This window comes from Capsella rubella, unplaced genomic scaffold (assembly GCF_000375325.1).
Source record: "Capsella rubella cultivar Monte Gargano unplaced genomic scaffold, Caprub1_0 scaffold_5, whole genome shotgun sequence".
Lineage (NCBI taxonomy): Eukaryota > Viridiplantae > Streptophyta > Magnoliopsida > Brassicales > Brassicaceae > Capsella > Capsella rubella.
Window position 1 is genome coordinate 3,336,214 of NW_006238919.1, and position 20,007 is coordinate 3,356,220.

At 36.9% G+C, this 20,007-nt stretch overlaps 2 protein-coding genes and 1 pseudogene across 2 annotated transcripts; all 3 read right to left on the reverse strand.

Annotated features, from left to right (window-relative positions):
- Window positions 1-330: 330 nt before the first annotated feature.
- On the reverse strand, window positions 331-999 carry LOC111830455. Its single transcript, XM_023782315.1, has 2 exons — window positions 808-999; window positions 331-666 (listed from the first exon to the last, which is right to left on the reverse strand). Exons 1-2 carry the CDS (start codon window positions 997-999, stop codon window positions 331-333), a joined length of 528 nt encoding a protein of 175 aa, XP_023638083.1.
- A 5,312-nt stretch (window positions 1,000-6,311) lies between these two features.
- LOC17885086 (phenolic glucoside malonyltransferase 2) lies at window positions 6,312-7,637 on the reverse strand. The gene has a single exon (XM_023783509.1). It carries the CDS (start codon window positions 7,635-7,637, stop codon window positions 6,312-6,314), a length of 1,326 nt encoding a protein of 441 aa, XP_023639277.1.
- A 9,024-nt stretch (window positions 7,638-16,661) lies between these two features.
- Window positions 16,662-18,118, reverse strand: LOC17885141 (annotated as a pseudogene).
- Between the last annotated feature and the right edge of the window lie 1,889 nt (window positions 18,119-20,007).

Consider the following 20,007-nt stretch of genomic DNA (forward strand, 5'->3'; position numbering starts at 1 on the left):
ATATATATATATATATATATATATATATATATATATATATATATATATATATATATATATATTTATTTCATAAATACCTTATAAATACATTTTAAAAACCTTTTAAAAAACATTTAAAAACCTTATAAAAACTTTGTAAACTTTTTAAAAACCTTATAAATGTCGTTTAGAACCTTTTAAAAACCTTATAAAAACTTTGTAAACCTTTTAAAAACCTTATAAATGTCGTTTAAAACTTTTTAAAACCTTAGAAATATTTGGATTTAGTATCACAGAACCTTTTAAAACGAAAAGATTGACTTTAAGAAAGCCAATGAAGGGGACAATTGTTTACAAACTTAGCAGCATACGGTAAGACTCGTACTTTACGGGCCAGATTATCCGCAACGCCATTTGCACTCCTTGGGATAAGAGAAAGAGTAAAGTTGAGAATTCTTCCCTATCAACTTGGATATCGTTCAGGTACACAGAGAAAGCCGGCCACTCTGAAGGAGAAGACACCATCTTCACCAAATAGGAACAGTCCGTCAAGAAAACAACATCTCTGAAGTCGTGGCTAATCATACATCTCATGCCCCACACCAAAGCCTCCACTTCTGAATGAAGAGGGGTGAGGCTTCGTCGGAGGTTGGAGGCCCCCATAAACATGGATCCATCATGAGCTTGCTAACAACACCATCCTATACTTGTATACTTATCTGTATCTTTCCAAGAACCATCAATAAAACATATATAACCAAAAGAGATGGGCGCAAAAGTCGGAACACTTCCGATTGTCCGAGGACCATCACCCCGGGCCTCCACTACCTCATTTTGGTCTTCAACTTGTGCCTCTCGCCAAGCCTTTGCTTCATATTGTGCTCGTTTAGTGACATCCAACGGACATTTGTCCACATTCTCAAACATTTTACCATTTCTAGCTTTCCATATATACCATAATAACCAAGGGAAAAAATCAAACTGTGCATCTGAAGTCGATAAAACCTGAAGATAATCCATATTTGCATATATAGACGTAGTCGGGAATTGATTAGGTCCCACTAGTACCTGGGCTAGCGCCCAGGATTGTCGAGCTGGTGAACATTCAAAAATTGCGTGATTAACTGTAACAACCCGCCCAATGGGATTCCGCCACATGGCACACCCCGCCACATGGCAACCTTACAGCGCTGCACCGCATCGACCCTAACCTCTCTCTCGTGGGCCCAAACTGCGCATGTAGGCACTCTCTTGGCCCACATGCACTCCTGGCCCACCAGCTCCAATAACCTACCTGGTGGGCCAGGAGTGCATCTGGGCCAGGAGAGTGCCTACATGCGCAGTTTGGACCCACATGAGAGAGGTTAGGGTCGATGCGCTAGCGTTACTCGAACCCAGGTCCTCACCCTTTAACAACATTCCCACCAGACAAGTTGTCACCAATTGACCTGCAGATCAATTGGTGACAACTTGTCTGGTGGGAATGTTGTTAAAGGGTGAGGACCTGGGTTCGAGGAACGCCAGGCGCACCAATAACCTACCTGGTGGGCCAGGAGGCTGCGAGCAAGTGGGCTATGCAGTTTGGGCCCACAGGAGAGAGGTTAGGATCGATGCGCTGCAGCGCTTTTAGCTGCCATGAGGCGGGGTGTACCATGTGGTAGCGGTTCCCACCGGGATGGGTTGTTACATTTAAAAGTTCCCACCAGACAAGTTGTCACCAATTGATCTGAGTACCACACCGACTACATAGTATATCGCAATTTATTCCTCGCCTATTTAAATTTACGGATACTGAAATACAACCTGTTAGTAGCTGCCACATAAAATGTTGTATCTTAGGTGGACAGCGTACTTTCCAAATCTTGTTAGTAGCCGTAATATACTAGTGTGATTGTATATTTTGGATCAGGCATCCGAGCTGCATAATAGCCTGATTTAACTGAGTACTTCCCAGTCTTTGTGAAATTCCATCCTACCGCATCTACCGTTTCCGTTTGACCTATAGCTAGGGCACTTATCAACTCAACATCGCTTTGCGCGAAAATAGCTTTGAGAGTCTCAATCTTCCATGTACCTGATTGATAATCAATCAATTGACGTAATTGAAGAGATGGATCCATAACATCCATTACACATAGCTGGTCTCGGGAATTGAGCTGGAATCCAAGGATCTCTCCACACTGCGATGGTGTCCCCCGTTCCAACTCGTTTAATAAGCCCTTGATTTATCAGAGATCTAGCTGAGATAATACTTCTCCATCCATAAGAAGGAGAGTACGATCTTATAGGGTCCACTGGACATGAATTCCTGTAATACCGACTTTTAAAAACCTTTGCAAATAGGGACTCCGGATACTCCATCAGTCTCCATAATTGTTTAGCCAAAAGTGCTGTATTAAAATCATTAATATCACTAAATCCGAGCCCGCCTAAATGCTTACTTGAACACATTTTCTCCCAGGCTCGCCAATGCATCCCCCCTGAATGACCACTCGTACTCCACCAATATTGCGCCACCGCACTGGTGAGTTTGGATGTAACCGTTTTCGGTAACCTAAAGCAGGACATAATATAAGTCGGTAATGCAGAAGCTACCGATTTAATCATTATTTCCTTACCTCCCTTAGATAACAATTTAGTCGACCACCCATTTAAATGATTGTCCAATTTATCCCTGACAAAGGAAAACACCTATGTTTTGGCTCCTCCTAGACTCTCTGGAAGTCCTAAATAAGACCCCATTCCTCCTAAATTAGTAATCCCGGTAATCCCCTGCATTTCCCGTCTTATAGATTCCTCCACCTTATGACCAAATTGGATGGAAGACTTCGTAAAAATTATTTGTTGTCCGGACGCCATCTCATATTTCTTCAGAAATCCCAAAATAGCCTCACATTGATCCCGTGTAGTTTTACAGAAAAATAAACTGTCATCCGCAAATAATAGGTGCGAGATAGGTGGACACTTATTCGCCACTTTGATCCCCGTGATTAATTTATCCTGCTCAGCTTTCCAAATATTACTGATTATAACCTCTGTACATAAAATAAATAAATATGGTGATAAAGGATCCACCTGTCGGAGTCTTCTCTTTGGTGTAATGGCCCCGTGAGGCTGACCGTTTAAAAGAACACTATACTCCACCGAAGTCACACAATACATAATCCAAGTAATCCACTTTTCTGCAAAACCAAATTTCCTTAATAACCATTCAATAAAAACCCATTCAACCCGATCATATGCCTTACTCATATCAGTTTTAATAGCCATAAAATTATTCTTGCATGACACATTCGTACGTAATCCGTGGAATATTTCCTGTGCAATCAAAATATTATCAGAAATCAATTTTCCTGCCACAAATGCCGATTGTGTCTCAGAGATAATATTCGGAAGAACCAATTTAAGCCGCTGGCATAGGACTTTTGAGATAATCGTATATCCAACATTACATATTAGACGCATCTCCGACATTCGAGTCGGCCTCTGCACCTTAGGTATTAAACATATATTCTCAATAATTATATATTATATATTTTTGGTAATTTTTTGTTCGACTGATGTCGCTAGTTAATCAATCATAATCTTTTGCAAGGACTCACATTTCATTCGTTAAATCAGTTATGGTTACCATAAAAAAATTCAAAAATTCAGCTGGATTCAGTTAAAAGTCACTAAATATTATGCTCATTCAGCAATTCAGCTAGATTCAACAAAAATTTCTCGGTTACTATTTAGATCCTTAGTCATTTAAATTTTTGATATTGCTCAAACCGTAACCATAGTGTTTAAACCAATTAATTTTTTTTTTATCATCTTTATTTTTATATTTTATTCATAAAACCGTTTACATTCCGATTATGTAATTAGGCGCTAGATGTTAGGTTACCTCCCACTTATCACCTAGCGCTTCCTTAAAAATTGTAAAATATCTATTCTAGAACTTGAAGATATATAAAATGGGTTGTTTATTCTCTAATAGTTGCTAAAATAAAATTAAAATCCCCGTCGCCATTTTTGTAACTTAACCCTCCAAATCTAGAAAATGCAAGTCAATCCTACAAAATCGAAATAAATATGCAATATAGCCTATTTTTGTTACTATCATGTTTGTAAAACTTTTAGGAATATATATAAAATTGAAGCCTTCATGACTAGAAGTTCAAATCTATCTTTAAAGTTTTAGAAAATAAATGTACATGACCGTAAAATTTCTTAACTAGTATGATTTTTTTTATATGGAGAATAGAGTTATAAAAATTGACGCCATGAAAATTTTATTTGTACAAAATTCTATTAAACAATACGGATAAAGAAATACAAACCTCTATGATGGTTAATTGTAGGGTAAGCTGACTGCAGCTCATTTAAAAACCTTTCGAAACAACCACTCGGAAATTTACTTTCTTTAACTACATTTAATTCAAACACGTTATCACATATATCAAATATTTCTTATAAAAATTCAAACATATAGTATACGAGGAGTGTATTCAAAATGGAATTTTAAGAGATTTGAGTTTTATTGGGTTTTTAAATGATTTTGATGATTTTAGGGAAGTTAATATGACTTTTGTAAAATCATTTTAAATCTCACCAAAAACCATGGGATTTGGATTTCTGTATTTTTAACTAAGGAAATCCTCCCAAATCCTCTGAAATCCTTCAAAATCATTAAAAGTCAAATCCACAAATTTTTTTCAATAACAATGGATTTTAAGGTGGATTTTGAAATCATTAGTTGAATAACAGTAGATTTCATTAGACTTTTTAAAATTCATGTTTGAATAACAGTAGATTTGTAAACTTTTTACAAATCAATTGAAATTTCACTTTGAATACACCCAAGTATTTGGAGGATTTGTTCTCTATACATATAACTGGAGGATTTGGCAGCGATATATAATATAAAGAAACAAAAACCTCTATGATTTGTTAATTGATGCTGACGCTCCATGTTATTTATCTGACGTTGCATGTTATTTATAATATATCGCAACCTGCAAACTCCATAAATTAAAATATGATTACAAATTAGGGTTTTATGATAGAGTATTACTGCTCTATATACCCAAAAGATTGAAAAACAAAAAGCAAGGTCTCAATAATAAGTTAATTAGTTATCTTAAAATGGACAAAAATACTCTTTCGTAGTTAACAAAATATATAACGACATAATAAAATAATTATCGACGATATTGTTTACAAAGACACAAGTAAAATCATGTGATAAGTTTGAGAAGAATCTAAAAATAGTTTAGAAATATTTAATTTATCTTTTTCTCTAAATATATTATTTACATTAATCTTTATCTTCCGAAATTACTATCTATATATATATATATATATATATATACTTTAATGAATTGTGTATACTTTATATATATATATATACTTTAATGAATTGTGTAACATCGTTTTTAATTTCTTATTTGTGAATCTAATATGATTTTTTTCTAAATATTTTTATGTTTTTTACTCTCGTTAATTTATCATGATCTTGGAATTTTGGTCGTATCTCCCAATAAAAAAAGTGAAAAAAGAAGATATATTAGGGCGAATGCATATAAAATTAGTTTCAACTCTGGAGGCCCTATGAGGTGAATAAGGAACATATATTATGAACAAAATCAGATTTAGAAGAAATAACATGCAGCGTCAGCTAAATACCCTACAATTAGCTGTCATAGAGATTTGTTTTTCTTTTTTATTCTTTTACCAGTTAATAGATTACAAACAAATCACCCAAATAATTTAAAAATCTACTAATCACGTGTTAGGTTCACAAAAATATTAGGTATGGCTTAATTAGTCAAGGTTGTCTCGCCCAAAATGTGTATTAGACTCAACATGCTCTACGCAATCCTTGGAAAGGGTTCAAAGAAATGTTATAAACATTCATGGGAACAACATAACCATTGATCACTATATGAAGAATCAACATTCCAAAGTCTATGGACACTCCTATACCCTCATATGACCACTGTCCTTAGACGTGATTCCGACCGTCGTTTCAAATATATTACTCTTCGCACCTAACAAGATATGATTAGAACAAAAAAAGTTTGGGTTTCATTAGCGGGTCAAAAAATCCGCCCGTTTATCCGTTTTCTAAGTTGTTTGGCAACAGATTTACGAATTTTATACTATAGTTTTCATTAGAAAAACTTTAAATCTCTCTGTTTGGCAACAGGTTTAAATCGCTTTTTTTTTTAAGTAGTGATATTTCTCTTTGATGCTATGCCCAATAATTTTGTTGTGAGATAAACAAGAACAACTAACCAAAGCTTTACCTTATTACTAATATTTCACAAAACAAAACAAAAAAAGATTTAGCTTTGTAAACCAATGTTGAAAAAAGACACGACCATGTTCATTTCTGTCTTTTTCAGACACATTCCAATCTCCACGCCACCCGTTTCATCACGTCGCTCTGCCATCGATATCGCACCTTGGTCAATAGAGGCAATATCAACCTTAACGGGTCTTCCCCACCCGAAATCCGCCTCGTATACTCCCAACCGGGTTGACCCGGCTACGGTCACAAACTGTGTACTCCAACTCTGATAACCAAATGCTTCCACAAAGGAGTCCGCTATAGTCTCTACCTTTCTTGAAGTCAACCCTTTGACCAAATCACTAAGTATCTCAACCGCCGTAACAAACCCTTTCTCTACCATAAACTCCGACGCCTTACGGTTATAACAACCCACCGGAAACATGCAGTTTCCGAAGTAAGTTGTCGGAAGCTTCGGATCCAAACGTTCTCTAAAATCTCCTACGAAGAGTAAACTCACTGATCTCTCTCCATCTCCTCCACGTGCCTTCACGTAGCATGTCCACGTGTAAGCGTACGCAATGACAAAAGTAGACAAGTTCTTGACTCGTTCTTTAAGTCTCTCGATGTTATCCTTAGAGAGCACGAGCGTGGCCAAGACAACGTCATCTCCAAGTTCTTTTGCGGGAAATGGAATCAAGCTTAAGACAACTTTGGTTTTATCTTGTTTGAGAGATCTCACCATCTCTATCATCTTTTCATCGAGTCCTGTGGGATCTTTGATCAACGACCTGTCATAAGATGGAACTAGACTCTCCGGGACGTTCTCAAGTTGTTGTTTGGTGATATGAGCCCAAGTTTTGATGAACGTGCTTGACGTTTTCCCGTCTAAAACGGCGTGGTGTGCTGCAACGCCGATGGAGAAACCTTGGTTCGGGAACAATGTGATTTGTATGGAGAAGGCTGTGGCTGAGTCATCCGTAACTGGTAACTTGGGAAGCAAGGCATGTAACTCAGAGACAGGACGTTGTCCAAAGCCTGAAAGATTTGAAAAGTCGGCTTCACTCTCGGCTATAGTAACCAAAACAGCGTCGTTTGGACCGACCACGATGCTTGGTTTGGGTTCGTTTATGTTCCATGTGATGTGGCCAGTGAGAGGGACGTAGTTGCAAAGGACAAGGGAGAGAGAGAGCTTAAGCTTAGGGAGGATAATGGAGTTGAAATGCTCACGAGTCGACTCTTTGAGTTTGTAGAAGAAGACACGTTTAACAGGTTGGAATAGTAGCCAAGGTAGGTCAAAGAAAGTTAAAGGGATTGAGAGGACAGAGTTTGAGTCAGCTGCTGGGGTGACTCGGACAGTCTCAGTGATGTGTAGCGTCATTGAGGAAGAAGGTAGAATTGATTTAGTAGTCTCAAATGGGAAAACTAAATAATATATAGTAAAGAGTCACTGAAATTTAAGATAGATCGCAAGATTTTGAAAAGTAAAAGAAAAGGCGACAAGGCGATAGCAAAGGCGACAAGGCGATAAGGTGGTTTCATTCTCGGCCCAGCTCCGGCGTCTCCAACGGCGCCGGCTCCTCCGCGAGTCGGATTCCTGTTGCGCTTCCCTCCCCATGGGGAAGCAAAAGCGACTTCGCAAAGATCCTTCGGGGGGCTCCTCCTCCTCCAAAGGTGGCTCTTCCCCTGCTTCTTCCGCTTCCATTTCTTCGGGCTCCGGCCTCCCATCTTCCCCTTCGGTTCCTGTTACCACTCAAGATAAAGGCGTCCTCGTAGCGGTCTCCACGACAAGCTCGGCCGTCTCTCCATCTTCAGATCCGCGATCTGGTTCAGATCTGGAAAAATTAGGGCATGTCGAAGGGAAGCAAGTGGCTGTTTCAGCCCCTGCGCCTTCTCCGGTGATATCTCCTCCAACGGAAGCGATCCAGTCCCAGGACAAGGAACCTTCATCAATTTCTGCGCAAGCTGCTCCCGTCAAGGTCGATGCGGCGAACCCAGATTCCACAGACCATTGCTCCTCTGCTGCGATAGAGAGCTGGTGCGATATGTTCAAAGGAACTTCTAAGAGGCTTCAGAAGGCAGGGAAGGCATTCACCCTCCCATCTGGTGAAGCTTGTGTTAAGATTCCCGACTCGCTAATTGAAAAGCATCAAAAGTCTTGGGAGTCATTTATACTTGGTCAATTCTACTCGGATCCTCCTGCTCAAGGAACTATCCACACAATTGTTAATGGAATTTGGAGTAAGCAGTTTAAAGACATTTCGGTATCGAGAATGGAAGGAAACTCATTTCTATTTCGCATACCTAATGTGCAAACTCGCAATCGGGTCCTGAATCAACGTCTTTGGCAAATTGAAGGCCAAACGATGTTCGTTGCTAATTGGGAACCTGGCCTTACTCCTTCAAAGCCGGAACTCTCCTCTGCACCCATTTGGCTGGAACTTAGGAAGGTCCCTTTTCAGTTTTTTAATGACGATGGACTGCAGCGGATTGCAAGTTTGGTTGGTCATCCTCTGTATCTTCACCCGGATACCATGAATAAGCGGAACCTCGAGGTAGCAAAAGTCTTTACTATTATCGACCCTCGAAAGCCGCTACCTGAAGCTGTCAATGCGCAATTTAGTTCGGGATTGATCGCTAGAGTGGAGGTGTCTAGTCCCTGGATGCCCCCAATTTGTTCTCACTGCAAAGAAGTGGGGCATAGCCTGCGAAGATGTCATTCAGCCCCAATCATGTGTAAACCTTGTAACTCGGCCTCTCACTCTCCAGATGACTGCCCTCGCTCCAAAGCCAAATCTCTTCCTCCTCCCTCTAAGCCTATTCCGGATAAGGTGAAAGCTCGGAGACGAAGATCAAAAACTCCTAAACCGGTCCCTAAAGAAGGCGAATGGGTGGTTGTTGGCAGTAGGGCCAAGGCCTTATCCCTCGATCCAGCCAAGTCTTCACAGGCAGTAGCCAATTCTAGTAAAGGGCGGGAGGTTGCTTCTTCTTCCAATCTCCCGGATGGGTCGAAGCCCCCCGATAAAGGCAAGGCTACTCAAGTGGTCCACGATAAATCTTCTTCTTCAGACTTGGATTCAGATTCTTCTGATGTCCCATCTGAACATACTGAAGATGAGGATACTGATCTAGAAGACGAGTTGAGGTTCACAAAGGTGTTGTCGCAGCGGCAACAGCGGAGTGCGAGGGGCAATGGCCCCAAAAACCTATAATTTTTATGGATAGTGACACTTTTTGTTGGAATCTCCGCGGTTTGAATTCTGCTTCTCATCGTCGCGGTTTTAAAAAATGGTATAGTAACCATCGATCACTTTTTGGTAGTCTCGTGGAGACTCATGTTAAGAAGCCTAAGCAGCATAAGTTCCTTAACTCGATGCTGCCAGGTTGGTCTTTTGATAATAATTATGAGTTTTCTGATCTCGGAAAGATATGGGTTTTATGGCATCCGAGTATTCATGTTGTGATTGTTTCCAAATCTCTGCAAATGATCTGTTGTGAAGTCAAGTTTCCAGACTGTGCTGAACCTGTTTTCATTTCCTCTATCTATGCTGCTAATGATGAAGCTTCTCGCCTGGAATTATGGAGAGAGTTGATTGATCTCTCTTCTAATGGTATTCTTCAGGACAAAGCTTGGCTGGTGTTAGGTGATTTTAACCAAACTCTTCATCCTTCAGAACACTCCTCCCCTGCCAATCTTAATGTGGACAGCCCTACTAGAGTTTTCAGAGAAACTCTTCTCCAAGCTGGGCTAGTCGACCTCAACTTTAGAGGTAACACGTTTACATGGTGGAATAAAAGGAAAAGTGCCCCTATTGCAAAAAAGCTTGACCGCATTCTTGTGAATGACAAGTGGATCTCTCTCTTCCCCTCTTCTTTGGGTCTGTTTGGTGACCCGGATTTCTCTGATCATGCCTGCTGTGAAGTCTCCTTCCATACGGCTAAGCCGAGGTGTAGGAAACCTTTCAGGTTCTACAATTTTCTGTTGAAGAATCCTGAGTTTGTTCTTTTAATTGGGTACCATTGGTATTCCCTGAATCTTACAGGCTCTGCAATGTATCGTGTCTCTAAGAAGCTCAAAGCGTTGAAGCAAATTATAAGGGATTTCAGTAAGCTTAATTATTCAGACATTGAGAAGAGAACTGCTGAGGCTCATGTTAGGTTGACAGAAGCTCAAAATCAATTGCTCCATTATCCTAGTGTGTCTAATGCTGAGGTGGAGTTTGAGATGCAGCGTAAATGGTACATTTTGTCCACTGCTGAGGAGAGTTTCCTTTTCCAAAGATCGAGGGTAACTTGGATAAGAGAAGGGGACATGAATTCTGCTTATTTTCACAAAATGGCCAATTCCAGACAGGCAATTAACCATATACACTTTTTGTATGATGCTGAAGGAAATCGCATTGACTCTCAGATGGGAATCCAGAGTCATTGTGTTGATTACTTTCAGACCTCTCTAGGTGGAGAACAAGTGCCTTCCCAGTTTGTTCAAGAAGATGTTTCTCACATCCTTAAGTTTAAATGTTCTGAGATTCAACAAACAGAGCTTGACTCTTTGTTTACTAGGGAAGATATCCGTCAAGCTTTCTTCTCCCTTCCCAAAAACAAGGCTAGTGGCCCTGATGGCTTCACTCCCGAGTTCTTCTGTACAACCTGGTCCATTGTTGGGACAGAAATTACTGATGATGTGTTGGAATTCTTTAGTTCGGGGAAGATTCTCAAGCAATGGAACGCTACTAACTTGGTCCTCATTCCCAAGATCCCTAATGCTTCTCGGATCTCGGATTTCAGGCCCATTTCTTGCCTTAATACGGTTTATAAAGTGATTTCTAAACTTTTGGCAGGGCGTCTTAAAGCTTTCCTTCCCTCAGCGATTAACCATTGCCAATCTGCCTTTATGCCAGGCCGATTGTTATTGGAAAACGTCTTACTGGCAACTGAGATAGTCCAGGGCTATAACAGAAAGGATGCTCAACCGAGTGCAATGCTTAAGGTGGATTTGAGGAAAGCATTTGATTCGGTAAGGTGGGAATTTGTTATTTCTTGCCTTAGAGCCATCAATTTTCCGGAAAAATTCATAGGGTGGATCCATGAGTGTATTTCCACTGCAAGCTTTTCGGTCATTGTGAATGGGCAAACTACTGGGTATTTTAAGAGTACAAAAGGGCTTCGTCAAGGTGATTCTATGTCCCCCTATCTTTTTGTCCTAACTATGGAGGTGTTTTCTGGATTGCTTCAATCTCGGTATGAATCGGGTTACATCTCCTATCACCCAAGAACATCTGAGCTCCAAATTTCCCACTTGATGTTTGCTGATGATGTTATGATCTTCTTTGATGGGATGAGCTCTTCTCTCCACGGTATTTATGAAACGCTTGAGGACTTCGCAGGGTGGTCGGGACTTTACATGAACAGGGATAAAACTCAGCTGTACCATGCGGGTTTGAGCCAACCTGAATCCTTAGCCCTTTCTAGCTATGGATTCACTGTTGGGTCGCTCCCAATCCGTTATCTGGGACTCCCCTTAATGAGTAGAAGGCTTAAGGTGTCAGAGTATGCTCCTCTCATTGAGAAGATCTCTAGTCGCTTCAACTCTTGGGCGGTTAAGTCTCTCTCTTTTGCCGGCAGGACTCAACTTATTGCATCCGTTATCTCTGGAATGGTTAATTTTTGGATATCTGCTTTCATTCTTCCGCTGAGTTGTATTAGAAAAATTGAATCCCTTTGCTCAAGATTTCTTTGGGCGGGGACAATCGACGGGAAAGGGTTAGTAAAGGTCTCCTGGGCTCAAGTTTGTTTGCCTAAAGAGGAGGGAGGATTGGGGTTAAGAAGATTTGCAAGCTGGAACAGAACTCTATGTCTCAAACTTGTTTGGCTCCTTTTTTCAACTAGTGGGTCTCTTTGGGTTGCTTGGCATAAGCTCCACAATTGGAACCATCAAACTTCTTTTTGGAACCAAGTGGAGAAGCAGGGAGATTCCTGGAACTGGAGATCTATTCTCCGCCTAAGAGATTTGGCTGAGGGCTTTATCAAATGTGTAGTTGGTAATGGAAGAAGAGCAAGCTTCTGGTTTGATAATTGGACTCCTTTTGGTCCTCTCATCAAGTATCTTGGTATTGAAGGGCCAAGAAGTCTCCGAGTCCATCTTAACGCCTCGGTTTCTTCTGCTTGTGATCAAGCTGGTTGGCTTCTTCCTGAGCCGCGTTCCGAAGAAGCACTGACCCTTATGGTCTTTCTTACCACTTTAAATCTACCGAGTGCTTCCCATGTTAATGATCACTACGAATGGGAGGTAGATAAGAAGACTTCCACATCATTCTCTGCAGCTAAGACTTGGTCTGTGCTAAGGCCGAGGGCCTCCCAAGTTGACTGGTTCAACTCTATTTGGTTTAAAGGTGCTATCCCCAGGAATGCTTTCAATATGTGGATAGCTAATTTGGACAGGTTACCGACTAAAGCAAGACTCACTAGCTGGGGTATGAACATTGTTTCTTCCTGTGATTTTTGTTCTTCTGACCTGGAAACTAGAGACCATCTCATGTTATTCTGCGACTTTGCGCGGTTTATTTGGCACTCGGTTAGCCTCAGGCTTGATCTTCCTCGATTGTCTTTCTCCTCTTGGAGGGAATTAATCGTCTGGACTAAGGAAAAGAATTCCAGATCCCCCTCAACTCTCCGCAAGCTGGTGGCTCAATCGGTAACCAATGCCATATGGAAACAGAGAAACAACTTGCTGCATAATCAAGTTGCTATCCTCCCTTCGGTCATCTTCAAGGGTATCGACCGAGAGGTGAGGAATTCAATCACAGCTCGTAGACTCAGGAAACGCTTCAAACGTCTAATGAGCCTTTGGTTGTAATGATCGGTTAATTAGCTGTATAAGCTTTATTGTTACCTTGTTTTATTCTTTTTGCCAAGGAAACAATGTAATGGTTGTAAAACCAAACTTTCATTTTTAATGATATTTGCAGTTTAGCAAAAAATATAGTAAAGAGTCGAGCATTTTAATAATCTCTACTTTACGACCTAATCATTATATTTCCTAGGCCCTAATAACAACTAAAGGAGATGAGTGAATAAACAAAGTGCCACAGGCCAAGATTAACGTGTATCAGATGAGGTTTTGTCTTTTTTCTAACCACTTCAAATGAGTTTTGATTTTTGGTCAGATTTGTTCACTAAATTACTTATTTCAGTTATAAAGTGTATTAATTTTTGTTGTCCAAATAAAATATTATAATATTTTCAGATGCTTCCCTCTAAATTTGGAGGTTAGTGTAAGATTTAAACTCACAGCTAAGTCGAAATGAAAATTTTAAAGAGATGTTTGTATGGTAAAGAGAACGTATTTTTTATTGATCAAGAACAATTTGAAGGTTACAAGATAGGGTTTTAGTTTATAAACTTAAGAGCATGTACAATAATGATATTTGGGCTGTCTTAAGGTGGATCTTAAAAAGTAAAAAGTTTGAATTAATTGATTTTGAGATCCAACTTTAGATATTTGTCTAATGTGCCTTATTTAAGAAATCAAATTAATTTTTTTAGATACCCATTCAAAGTATTACCATTGAACATGCTCTTAGAGCTAGAGTTCTTGAGTGCGTAAAAAAAGGGTCATTTACTTAGCGGCCGAGCTTTGCTTTTATATATATATATTTCCGAAACCAGATGAATATCATTAAACTATATTATTCTCAAAGAAAAATATATTTTTTTCTTGATATTTTCCATATTCTTATATATTATGCATAATCCTTCAAAGATTGTTTGGATCTAAGTCGACATTGCCTCGACGAGGGCCGAGTTGATCGGGCGTATTACAAGAAGTTAGACTTTTTGTTGGGTCTGGTCAGTAAATTCAAAATGGCTATTCTTGGTTAGAATTTGATTAACCTAGCTAGTGGAACTCAACCACTCTTTAAGGATTAGTCCCCCAATGTTCAGCGAAGGGAGGAGAGATAAAAGAGTTTCTTCAAATTTGGAATCAAGTTAGTATCCAGTTATATCCAAACTAATCTATATTAACATTTTTGAGTACTATTTGGGGTTATAACATTTTATTTTGTAATAATTGCCTAATTAAACCCTTGCCATTTGAATAAATAACAAAAAAAATTATGGTAAATTATGTAATTAATTCATAATAAAATTGCAAAACTAGAAATCAATATTTATTACATTTAACAAAATTTCTTTAAATCTCTCCCTAATAAATTAAATATTTCTCCAATATCTTTATATGATCCTATTTGTTTTAAAATTTATATTATTACTTAAAACATATGCATGATAAAAATATAATTTGTTTTTGCATATGTTACAATTTGAATTTTTGAAAAGGGACGTATATAACTCAAACAATAAACAAAATGTATGTTCTAAAGTATTATTGATAATTGTGTAGCACGGGTCATGTGATAAGCGGGTTATAATTTACATAATTATTATTATATATATTTTTACGGATTGTCTAGTATAGTAAAACTCAAAAATATTTTAATCTGAAATTAGACTATTTAAACAAAAGATGTTATGCCAACATTATTTTACTATTTTGGATATTAGACTTATTTAGTTAAGTTGATCAAATTATCATTATATAAAAAACAAGTTGTCATGCAATATTACACGGGTTAAATCATAAAATTAACAATCAAAATAGAGAAGAAATTTTTTTTCTCCAGCATGTAGTACAATCTTATATACTAAACAAAATTGATAAAAAATGTCATTCTAAAATATCGTCTCGCGGTGTAACGCAGGTTAAAATCTAATATATTCTTATTTAGACTTTTATAATTTGAAAAGCCCTTAAACTAGCTTCAGCGATAAAATCCTTGAAAGTTTCTATAAAAATAAGAAAGAAATATTATTTTAATTTCTTCAATTTTATTAGTTTGGAATCTAGTTAAGTTTGTACTAGGTTCGGACCAGCATGTAGGTGCAGGATTAATTTCAAAAAACTAAATTTGTTATCAAGTTTGTAATATATTACACATGTGTGGGGTCATGATTGTAGACATACTATTTAGGAATTTTATTAACATTCATAACCCAAAGTTGTATTAGTTTAGTATTTTTGTTTTTTTATTCGACTTAAATAAAAAGAATTATCGGATTTTGTTTTTGCGATTAGTAAAGAAAACTACATATAAAATAGTAAGAAAATGTGGTTGATCTATTTCGGGACAAACATTCATCATGTTCTGTCGCATATATGTTATGTTTTCCATCTCATAACCGTGGTTTTAGTAATAACTTACTCGTTTTTGTCAGGTTGCATGGAAAGTCTTTTCGAAGTGCGTTTCCCGTTTCCAAAACGTTTTGGAAACAGAAACTCTTGGAAACTCGGAAACTATAACGGAAACATGGTTCCTAATTTTTTTTTATTTAGAAACACGATAGAAACTCATGTTTCCATTTTGCAAACCCGACGAAATATTACAGTTTTAGTTAGAAACTCAATAAACAAATATTTTGATTTATGATATATAAAATGATTACTTTTATACCTTTAAAACCTGATTAATTTTATCAAATACACATATACACAATAATATATGATATATAAATATCTGAATTTATGGATTTCACTGTTTTAATATTTAACTTTTAGTTAAACTATTTAGTATATATATTTTAGATTAACGTGTTAGTTTAAATATTTTGTCTTAATATTATTTGGAGGGTTGATGTTAATATTATATATATATATATACATATTAATAGCGTTTCCAAATCTTAATTTCATAAAAATATTTTTCTCGTTTCTGAAACGTTTCGTTTCAGCGTATCCGTTTATGTTTCCATGCGACACATATATTTTAGTACAACATATAGAGAAATAGGTAAAAGAATTAGACCCCACGTGCGGGTGGGGTTTAATTGGTAGGTATATTTATTTGTTGTAGCATTTATAAGATATGAATTAATTATTTTTTTTTATCAAATTTGTGAATGTTTGATATCTGAAACTTGAAACTGAATTTAACCATCCAAATTTTATGACCTCATCTCGTAAGTAGTAAGCTTTATTTTTCATCCTGTATTTTATGAAAAAATTGTTTATATAATGTTTTGTTATCCAAAGTATACATTGTCTTCTTGTACCCGTTATTTCATGTTTGACTATTTGAAATAAATAGTAAAGTGAAAATTAAATTTAACAATTTAAATTACATGTCCCCGTATCGTACTCGTAGTTATATATTTGAAAGTTGAAAGTGAATTTTATCGTGCCTCATAATCTTTATTTGAAAGATGATAAGAGAATCATTATGCCAAATCTTTCAAAATTTCAAAATATTTATATTAGTAATTTGGAAATATTGTATAAATATTAATGATCTTATAACTAAAAAAGAAAAAATATGTACCTAAGATATACTTTATTGGTTGATAAAAAAAGAAAAAAGTTATACTTTATTTTTAGTGAATTAGCTAAGATAAAAAATAGACATCTTTGGTCATTATGACTCGAAGATTTAGATTAGTACACTTGGATTTGGAAAGGCAAAGGCAAGTAGTTCTGTGTTCTGTTCGAACAATAACATTTCCTCTTCAGCTAGTGTCACCCATGCTTCGACTCCTTGTCCGTCCTTAGAGTCGACCAACACGGTCACATTGTCTAGGATGGGAGAAACATTACCAGTGACCCAAACAGGAGATCCCCAACCAAAGCAAGCCTTATAAAGAGGAACCTGTGTGTGTGTGTGTCATAAACCTCGTAGCTGAACTTAGTTTCCGCCATTGCCCCAAGCAATTTCAAACCTATAGTCATTGATGCTGAGCCTTCCTCATATTGAACCAAATGGGATACCTCCTCGGATCTTTTTTTTAGTTCCTTGACAATTTGTACAGTCTCCAAGTTGTCTTTTCCATTCAAGGTTAGGGTGGAGAACAAGGGGTTACCTATTAGGTTTTCCGACAAAACAGCGGGTATCTTGGGACGCAAGTTATTCGCTTGGTACAGAGCTTTCTCACGGGTTGTGTCTGTTGATGAAGCCACAACACATTTCCATATAAGTGAAGTCAAACTCTGAACCCGAGTGGGTCGAGGGACAGCGTCACTAGCGACTTTGTTCCTTAGCTCTTCGATCTTAGATGCTACGAACACAAATCTCTTTGTGATACTTGTTCTCTTACCTAGTTGATCCTCCCCTGGAACTTGAATGGCCCCGGACGCTGGTGGGTAAATCTTTGTGGAACCAAACTCAGGACTGACCACCGTGTCGCCGTCTCCTCGAGCTGTAGCAGCCCAAGCTTGGATAAAGTTTGAGATAGAGACTGCATCGCCGAGCTTATGACTCATGCAGATTCCGATGGCCATGCCACCACACTTGAATTAGGTTGCTTGCATAAGAAGCAATGGCCATGTAGGAATGGGCTCTGCAGCGTCAAAAGGAAGCAGCTGTTGGAGAGATTTGGTGTCTGGGGATCTCAAGAAGTCAGAGAGAAGGCAGTCATCGACGCTTGAGTCCACAAAGACAGCTCCTTTATCGGTACTGTCGATGGTGACTCCATTGACTCTTCCAGCGAAAGGGTGGAACTTTGTTAAGGTCTCGGACAGGGAAGTTTTGAGAGTTTGGGAAGTTTGTTCTTGAGAGATCAAATCATCTTTAGTGTAGAAAAGAAATGCAACGGCGTAGACCTGAGGGATTAGTTGATCCATAATAGAGAGTTGAAGAGTTGGGAGATCATTGGAAGATGGCTTTGATGGCTTAATGATCTCTTTACCAATGGTTTGAACCTTCACTGTCTCCATGGATTGATATATTTCTTTCCCTTTCTTTTCTTTTGTTTGGGTTGTCTACTCTTTTGAGGAGGAAGTGGTTCTTCTATAGAACATATTTGTTCAGTTTTCTAAAGTTTCCAGAGGGAGGTACAAATTATTATTATTCTTTTTTTTTTTTCAATATTTGGCCACAACTGGCCGGCCCATTAGCCTAATCCCTACAAATATGTCTATTTTTTTATCTTATCGACATGTTCTCCGTATGATGTGACTTTTCTTTCTAAGCCCGATTGCGTGGTCATGTTCTCCTCTCATATTGCCTTCAACTGAAAGATCTACATGTCTAACACATGTATAGATATTTTACGTATATAAACTATCGTTTCAATGTATTTATATATATTTTTATAGATTTTTAATTATCAAATTAATGATTTGAAAACTAGTTTTAACTTTTGTTTTTAATTATATATACTTTTAAATAGATACTAATCGGATATCCAAAAAATTGTTCGAACAGTCGGATATTTAATCACTTAATAAGAAAATACAAATTATAAAACTATTTATTCAGACGAAACTAAAAAAATTAAAATTATTACTAAAATTCAGCTTATTCGCTCGATAATTAATATGCACCACCTAATTTAGCTAGAAGCAATATTGTGAACAATGTTACTGAAGTACACACCCCACATCGGTAGTTGAAAAATTTACTCATTATCAATTAGTTTTGAGTTAGAAACCCAAAATAAACCTAAATTTATCGTGATATTAAAGCCACCCATTTGTTAGGTCATCCGGTAAATGTTGTTGTTAGTAAAGTATACAATATCATAGTAGAATTTATCAAATAAATATATCCGAATTTATTAAAGACGTAACCAAAACTTCAGTATGTGGATGCAAGATTTGCGTTTTGAGTTAAAAAGGATACGTTAATAAAGTGCTGAATTTTAATAACATGGGAATCAGAAAGCTAGATCAAATTAAATAAACCGCAAATGAAACAAGTGTGTGTATATTTTATTTATGAATTTGTATGAATACTGCAATTAAAGATGATCAATTTGAATATTAACGTCAACAATAGTATAATATTAATCGTATAATCATCGTATAATAATTACACTACTACAAAGTCTTGGAGATTATCAAATACTTCAATTATTGATGCCTATTGCCTATAATGGCTGCCATGTGACGAAACATGTATTATTATTTGATAACGATGCAACATCAACTAACTAAGCAGTCATTGATGTGTTGTTTTTTGTTTTGTTTCCTTTTTCACTAAAGAATTGTGAAGATATAATAAATGTCACTTTTATATACTACAAAATATTAGAGTATTTTTATGACTAGCACATTATCACTTTTTAGTTTATTCTATAATTTCTTTTTTTTTTTTGTAATTTTTAGTGAATATTAAAAATGGTATGTTACGTAGACTGTAATGAAATTTTTTTTTTTAAGTGTTTAAATGATTTATTAAATAAAGTAATTGAGCAGGCTACATTAAAGATCTTTATAACAATACTAGATAAAGCCCGCGTAAAAATACGGGTTAAAATTTATGTTTTCACGTATGAACTAAAACTATTGCATGTGTTAAAATTTGGAAAATCATAACACTTACAAAAAAATTTAATCAATACTAATTAAATATTATATATCTAATATATATTAAGGTCCGTCTAATGTTACTTATTTTTAAAATAAAGTTAAATTAAAATTTTATAAAAAAATATGTTATATCCAAAGTAGTAAAAAAAAAAAAAGCTAATTTTTTAAGTTAGTAAATTTTTAAGTTACTTCGAAGTTCGAACTCTGTCTTGTTTATGATACTTTTCCTTAGATTCTTTCGATCTTCAATAGATACTCCGTGGTATTGCACTTTGCAGTGCTCACTCATAGAGCTAATGGAATGCTTCACCGATATATTAGAAAATAAAAAAGTATCATGTTTAATTCAAGTGTTCACGTTTATTTAGTTTTAAACAAATCTTGATAATAG

Excerpts from the sequence above, each read along its gene's own strand:
- LOC111830455 (XM_023782315.1), bottom strand. The coding sequence starts at position 999 with ATGGATTATCTTCAGGTTTTATCGACTTCAGATGCACAGTTTGATTTT. Across the intron at positions 667-807 it reads AAGTTGAAGACCAAAATGAG|CAAGCTCATGATGGATCCAT; the intron begins GTAGTGGAGGCC and ends TGGTGTTGTTAG.
- LOC17885086 (XM_023783509.1), bottom strand. The coding sequence starts at position 7,637 with ATGACGCTACACATCACTGAGACTGTCCGAGTCACCCCAGCAGCTGAC.